Genomic DNA, 8,294 nt, shown 5'->3' with positions numbered 1-8,294 from the left:
GCTCAATGGAAAGGAGCAATAAGAGCTGAATTAGAATCGCTCGATAAAAGAAAAGTTTTCGGATCAATCGTTATCACTTTTAAAGATGTGAAACGTATGGGATACAAATGAATTTTTATCCGAAAAGAAATGTGCAAATGAAGTTACAAGGCAAAACTAGACTTGTAACTCAATATTTCCCACAAAGACCAGAAATGAATTAGGAGGAAAAATTATCCTCCTGTAATGGATACAATTACTTATTAGATACTTAATCAACCTGGTAGTTATTTAAATGCATCTCATGAATGTTGTTACTACTTATCTGTATGGATCACTTAATAGTGATATATATGAATATACCTAAAGGGTTAAGGTATCATAAGCATCTAATGTAAAACCCAAGGGAATATATTCCATTAAATCACAAAGATTTCTAAGTGGGTTTATACAAACGGGACGTATGTGGTATAACCGATTAAATGACTACTTGATAAAAAAAAGGGTATAAATATAAACTTATTTTGCACGTATGTTTTATAAAAACAATGTTCGGATATGAGATCGTAGTTGTTTATGTCAATGTTCTTAACATCATATGAACAAATAAAGAGATCTATGAAATCATTCAACTTCTAAAGAATTATTTTGAAATGAAAGATCTTGAAAAAACCAAGTATTACCTTGGATTGAAAATTGAGCATATGCCTAATGGTTTACTTGTACATCAAACAACTTATACCGAAAAGATTTTAAAACATTTTTTTTAAAGACAAACTCATTGTTGTTAGATCACTCAATATTGACACTGATCTATTTCATCCCTGCGAAGATCATGAAAATTTTAACAGATCGGAAGTTCTATATTTTAGTGCAATTGAGGTTCTTATGTATCTTATAGATTATACAAGATCTGACATTTCTTTTGCAGTTAATTTGTTGACAAGGTTCAGCTCAGCCCCTACCAAAAGACATTGGAATGGGATCAAACAAATAGTTTGATACCTTCGGGGAACTACTGATTTATAATTATTTTATTCTAACAACTCGAAACAAGATTTGTTTGGTTATACAGATGCAGATTATTTATCCGATCTACATAAAGCTAAATCTCAAACTGGATATGTATTCCTAAATGGAGGCACCGCAATATCAAGACGTTCTCAAAACAAACACTTGTTGCAACATCATCAAATCATGCCGAAATGATTGCATTACATGAAGCTACTCGGGAATGATTTTAGTTAAGATCAATGATACAAATCATTATTGATTCTTGTGGACTAGAACGCTATAAAAGCGTAACAACTATCTATGAAGATAATACAGCTTACATAATACAAATGAAAGAAGAGTATCAAAAATGACAGAACAAAACATAAATGCTGACGAGGCGCTAAAGCTATAAACGGTCTTAACGGTCATAAGTTTGATGGAAAAGAATGGTATATTGGTAAGGCTCAGAAAAAGACTGAAAGGGAATAGGAACTGAAACAACGGTTTGAACAAACCATGAAGGAGACTGTAGACAAATCACGAGGGCCAAACTTGTACATAAAAGATTTAGATGATACAGTTTCAGATGAAAACCTCAGATTTTTCTCATATACTCAAGATATCGTAAAAGACAACCAGATTAAAATGAGATACGTTCAATCAACAACTCTGCTGATCTTTATACCAAAGCACTGCTAACTGCTATTTTCAGAACACACGTTCATAATATTGGCATGAGGCATGTTCAGAAGATGTAACAACTCAGGCGTTGCCTACTTGAGGGGGAGTCAACTTTATGCTGCACTCTTTTTCCCTTAGCTAAAGTTTTATCCCAATGAGTTTTCTTTAGCAAGGTTTTTAACGAGGCAGTACTAGTTATTCTCTAATAAAATTGTCATCCAAGGGGGAGTGTTATAAAATATCTAGATTGTGTTATAAAATATCTAGATTGGATGTTAATTTTATTATTATTATATTTCTTGCATAGTAATATTTTATACTATAAATAGACATGTATGGTAATCATTTAAGGTGCACCATTTCTCTTGAAATATCAATATCAATATTTCTTCTCTCCTTCTTCTCTCTTTTTCTCTCTTTGTTCTTATAACCATTAAAGGTAGTTATAAGCCTACTGAATTATAACATCATTATTATTATTATTATTATTATTATTATTATTATTATTATTATTATTATTACGTACGGAGTAATCCTAATTCTATTGGGATGCTTTGAATTCTATTTCGCGATTGTATGTTTGAGGCGTGTTTGATATCCACGTCAATATGTGGACTCCCTTAAATTTTATACCTACCTATCTATCTATATTATCTATCTAGGTTATGTCATCCTGGAAACCAAGAATCCATCCATCATCATATCATATCCCACCCTATCTTTTCAATTTCCTCATACCGATCTGGATTAATGGCAACTCAAAGTCTATCATCGTCATCTTCCTGTTTGTTGCCATTGTCTACCTGTAATATTAGCAGCAGTAATGTACGTAATACCAACAACAACAACAACAACAACCGCCTGTTTCTCAGATCCTCTCAATCCAACTTCCATGGACTCAATCTATCTCTCTCCGTCGCCCCATCTTCTTTTATTCATAAATCCAACACCAACACCAACACCTGTCTCATTGTAGCTGCTAAGGTGTGCTACATTCTTCATTCCCCCAATCCCTCAATTCTTTCTTTCTTCTATCTTATATAATCCGGTAATTTAATACAGTACTTAATTTAGTGAATAATAATGATAAATGATAATATATAGGTAAACAAAGGGTCTGTGCCCCCAGCCTTTACACTTAAAGATCAAGACGGTAAGAATGTGTCTCTCTCAAAATTCAAAGGAAAACCTCTGGTCGTCTATTTCTACCCTGCTGATGAAACCCCTGGTTGCACCAAACAGGTTCATTTTCATTTTCATTTTCATATTCATATCCATATCCATATCAATCGTTTTTTTCTTTATTTATTAGTAATTTTACACTACACCAACCAACACACTCATTTAGAAGCTGCTAATACTACACATGTTCATTCTCCTTATTCCTTAGTCCTTAATCACATAAAGTTTCTGATTTTCTGTACCCAAGCCAATTACCTTTCCTTTCTAACATGTGTCAACAGTTATAAATTTACTACTCTACCACACCAACAGAATTGGAATAATCTCTTCAGTCTTGTACTATAACTACTAGTGGTTGTTACAAAATTAGGTATGTAAGTTTTATGTAATATAAATATGTCAAATTCATACTAGTGTTACTAAATGAAGCATGAACATGTCATACTCATATAATTGACAACTAGTGGTTAATATAAATATGTCAAGTTCAATATTGGTGTTATGCTTCAATATGTCATTCTCATCTTATTGTCAACAATAAGGCAAAGTTTGAACTAAACTTACACCTAATCTAAATTAATCAAAAAGAGATCAGAACATTTTACAAACAAGGTTTGAAAAGTCGCGAAACGGATACCAGCCTGTCAAGACTTTGAAACGACTAGTCGGTTGATTCCGGGTCGAGTCAGGGACTAGTTGCAGAGTCAGGGACTAGTTGCACGTTGATTAACGTTGACTTTTAGTAATACATGCATCAAACATATATATATAATTATATATTACACATAAATATATCAAACATAATTATTTCAAACGTAAATATTTCAAACACATGTATAAGGCAAAAAATATGAGTATAAATACTAAAAGTACCAAGGTTGCAAAACTCGGCCAACTCGGCCGAGTAATCGGCGAGTAATCGGCTGAAGGCAGAAAACGAGAACTCGGTACAAGAATCGGCCAAAACTCGGTCAACGCCGGTCAAATGGTGGTCAACGGCGTCGGAAAACTCGTAACTTGCTGGAAACGGGAAAAGATGAAGAAGGAAAGAAGGAAAAACAAAGGAAAACAAATTATGAGATGTGTTTGATATACATACCTTATGATTAAAGAAGAAATCCAAAGCAAGTTCATCAAATTAAAGAAGCGGCTGTGAGTTTTTAACTTTTTAGGGTTTTATCTTTTAAGTTGATGTACGGAGTAATAAAGGAACCGAAGTTAAAGCTATATACTCTATTTTTTTTTATCAAAGTGACAATAATAGTCCCTAAACTTTTATTAAACTTTAATAACAAGACCAAAATTGATATACACTCTTAAATCTTTAATCAAATGGCAATAATAGCCCCTGTTATTTATATAATATCATATTATATATATTATTATATATATTTATAAATAAAAGTCAACAAAAGTCAACATCCGAGTACTCCTCCGAGTTCTCCCCGAGTAGCCGATTACTCCTCAAAAACCTCCGGGCGAGTACTCCCCGAGTCGCGAGTTTTACAACCTTGAAAAGTACTCAAATTCACCTATCTTTGACCAACCTTGACTTTGACCGACTAAGACAGAGACCGACTCAAACAGACTCACTTGCGGCTGTTTTTCTCATTAGTTGCTTAAAATAATATTACACTAACATATGAAGTGAAAATTTGAGACTTTTGGGAAAAAGATATATCTTGCATTTTTTTTTTAACGGCTTGAGAGGCATCGAATTGCTTGGCAACTAATCGCGGATCCCGGGTTGCTTCACAACTAATCGCGGGAATCCTGAAGAAAACCTCCCCCTCCTCGGAATCGAACCCCGGGTTGCTTGGCAACTATTCGCGGGCCCGCCCTACTAAAGCTCGATACCACTCAGCTGGAAGGCCGGTGATGAGCTATTTATACAACAAAGTAGAAAACTAAACTTAGTAAGTATCAATTCTAACGTATATGAACTTTTTTGCATACAATCTTTTTGGACATTAACTTTAACCAGGAAAGACATGTTTGTTGATTTTGTTGACATCCCCCGCAAAATGTTTGTGTCAATTTGCCAACAAAAACTAGCATGCCAAAGGTTTTGGTGAAGCTATTAGCAATCTGCATGGTTAAAGAGACATGTGTATTGATGATTACGAGATGATCGTAGGTGTTTCTAGTGAAGCGTCAAGCAATTCCAATGTAATATGTATGCTCGTAGTAAACATGATTTGCAGCAATTTGGATGGACTAGTGTTGTCTATATTGAGTGGGTTATTTTATCGAAAACCCAAGTTATGAGAGGAGACCACACAACCAAATAACTTGTGAACATGTTTTAGACATGGCAAGATACTCTAATTTCTGAGTTGAATTTGATTCATAATTCTTCCTTTTGCATTCCGATGAGATAGCCCCTTCATTATGGAACATGCCCCATCCAGTAGTAGATTTACCTATATTTAAACAACCACATCAATCCACATTACAATAGGCTTGTACTTGTGAATATCCAATAGAAAAGAATAAGGCACAATTAGGTGTGCCAAGGATATAGCGTATTATGTGATCAAGTTCATTGTTGTTAGTCACTCAACTTAGGCTGCCTAGTGTACGAATTGGCCGATTTATTCGGTCAAAGTTGTCAGAAGTTTAATTTAGTTGTTCGAAGTTTGATTTATTAGTTCGCAGATGTTATCTGTCAAAGTGTCAAATACAGTCAAGGTTTGGTCAGCGTTCGAATAGTCCACGTCTAGTCTATTATGTGGCCAATTAGTCCCTTCAAGGTCCCGATCAACTAGTCCCTATAAGACTTTGACCAACTAGTCCCCGACTAACAACTTTCTCAATTAGATAGATTAGGCTCCAAACTAACTTTAAATATAGACTAGGATCGTCAGGAAATTCTCCCTCGTGTGTTTAGTATTATAAATAAATTAGTTTATGTGAGAGTGTCTACGGGATGACTTTTTACCAGACCGACATTTTTTAAAAGATATGTTGTCAATTATGCACCTCTAACTCCGAGAATTAAGTGAGTTGGTCAAGTTCTTTCATCTGAAAACTAGAATGTAACATTTTTTTTAACTACGATAATTGCTTACATATCAGAGCCGGTTATGAAAATATTATCCGCGTAAACAAGAAGAATAATTCTCCCTTAAACAAATGAATATTGACTTTGAACAAATGAGTATTTTGAAGTTTAGATTGAAACTTTTCAAACCATACTGTTGGTGCCAGTTTAAACCCATACAAAGAGCGTTTCAGTATGCAAATCAGTTGGTAAACTAGGCATACCGTAGGGAAGCTTTATATATATACCTTCTTCCGGATCCTTGGACAAAAACCTTTTTTAGTCCATTTGAAGTAAAGGACATTATTGAGATGAAGCAATGGCTCATATTGGTCGAACAATATTCATGTCGGCTACTCATTTTGTCTACTGTTGTAAGCGTTTTATCGTAATCTTTGCCATAGTCTTTTTTATTTCCAAGAACAATTAGTCAAACCTTATAACGATCAATGGACCTATCAGAATGAAGCTTGGTTGAGAAAACAAACTTTTTGCCCAAATGTTTCACAGATGGCTGACATGGTACCAAATCCCAAGTTTGGTTTTTATTTTGTTGCAACAAGTTCCATTTTTTCAACAAGTATGTTCCATTGTATGTTTATTAGATGAAGGAATAGAAACAGTTGACATTCAAAACCATACATGTTAGAGGGTTTCTTTTCCGTGTACTTCCTCTACGATCACCGGCGGTTGCTGGAATTGGGTCAGCCTCGGTTGTAGTGGCCGAATCAACAACTGGATCAGCAGCCGTTGGGAGAAACAAAAGTGGTTCTCGAGTTGTGGTTTTCTGGTTGTTGAGAATGTTTTTTTTTTTGTGTTTAGAAAACCAAAAGTGGTTCTTAAGAAGCCTTTTTCGTCTATAGAATCAATAAACATATGTACTGCAATGAATGTAGGTGTAAAATGATCTTTGTTAGAGCTAACAAGAAATGTTATTTTTCAAAAGAAAAAAAAAAATAAACGATTATTTGTCTGGAAAAAGTCAGATACATCTTCAAGTTGACATTCGCCCATATTCCCACCTAGGGAGGCAAGGGAGAAATGAACTCATATTTCCTCAAACCTCACTAATATATTTCTTAACAGTGTGGTTAATCTCAACTGATTTTGTTTCAACTTTATTCCAACACCATTACATTTTTCATTAATGATAATCCCAAAAGTAAAAGATATTGTTACTGAAACAATGGACTATTAATTAACGTAAATAAGTACTACTTTTAACTTCTTGATATTAGAAGATAGTTAAACATGTCTACAATCAGCATATCACATTCAAGATGAGGCATGAAGACATAGGATCTGACCTAGGGAAATCTTTCAATGTTTTAGTAATCCCAAGTTCCTTATGGCTATTATTTTGTTGTTTCACGTACGCACTTAGCAACTGCAACGTTCATACCAAATGGTCAACCTTTAGTTAATACGAATATGTTTGTGTGTGTGTGTGTCCAAGCTTCATATTAGTGATGCAACTTGCAGGCATGTGCATTCAGGGACTCGTATGAAAAATTCAAGAAAGCTGGAGCTCAGGTTGTTGGGATCAGCGGTGATGATGCAGAATCACACAAGGTAATCAAGACCACCCCTTAAGTAATTTCTTCTAATTACTACTGCAACAACAACAACAATAGTAATAGTAATAGTAATAGTAATAGTAATAGTAATAGTAATAATAATAATAATAATAATAATAATAATAATAATAATATATTTCAAGGTTAACTGATGCATATAGATTTGGTTGAGTTGATGTAGGCATTTGCGAAAAAATACAGACTCCCATTTACATTACTGAGTGACGAAGGTAACAAAGTCAGAAAAGAGTGGGGAGTTCCTTCCGATCTTTTTGGCACGTTGCCTGGGCGGCAGACTTATGTTCTTGACAAGAGCGGAGTGGTTCAGCTTATCTATAATAACCAGTTCCAGCCTGAGAAGCACATTGATGAGACATTGAAGTTGCTTCAGACTCTTTGAGCTATATATGTGTATGCATATTAAATTAAATCATAGATCTTCTTCTCTATACTCTAATTGTTTATGCTGAGAATCATTTGTAAACTAGCGATAAAAAGAAGCTATTATCTTTATTGGTATATATATATATATATATATATATATATATATATATATATATATATATATATATATATATATATATATATATGTATGTAGAATGTATCATTCCAAAATTCAAGACATAACGATAGCTGCTTTTCTCACAAGCAAAAGAAATGTAATGTGAATAAAAATAACATTAACTTTTTTTTTTTTTTTTGCTTGTGGACAGATTAAAAATATCAATAATATACATTTCTTTTAACAACCAAAAGAAATTTAAAATAAATTGACTAGTAAGTAGTTAGGATGAAAAATACAAGGAGAAGTGCCATTTTTATTGGGAGCTCCAATA

General features: G+C 33.7%; 1 protein-coding gene across 1 annotated transcript; it reads left to right on the top strand.

Annotated features, from left to right (window-relative positions):
- The first annotated feature begins 2,301 nt into the window (after positions 1–2,301).
- On the top strand, positions 2,302–7,971 carry LOC139871875 (peroxiredoxin Q, chloroplastic). Its single transcript, XM_071859620.1, has 4 exons — positions 2,302–2,640; positions 2,761–2,898; positions 7,364–7,453; positions 7,640–7,971. Exons 1-4 carry the CDS (start codon positions 2,407–2,409, stop codon positions 7,856–7,858), a joined length of 681 nt encoding a protein of 226 aa, XP_071715721.1. The 5' UTR covers positions 2,302–2,406; the 3' UTR covers positions 7,859–7,971.
- Positions 7,972–8,294: the final 323 nt, after the last annotated feature.

Source organism: Rutidosis leptorrhynchoides, chromosome 10 (genome assembly GCF_046630445.1).
Source record: "Rutidosis leptorrhynchoides isolate AG116_Rl617_1_P2 chromosome 10, CSIRO_AGI_Rlap_v1, whole genome shotgun sequence".
Taxonomy (NCBI): domain Eukaryota; kingdom Viridiplantae; phylum Streptophyta; class Magnoliopsida; order Asterales; family Asteraceae; genus Rutidosis; species Rutidosis leptorrhynchoides.
Note: the sequence above shows the minus strand (reverse complement) of the source record. Positions and strands in the feature narration are given on the sequence as shown.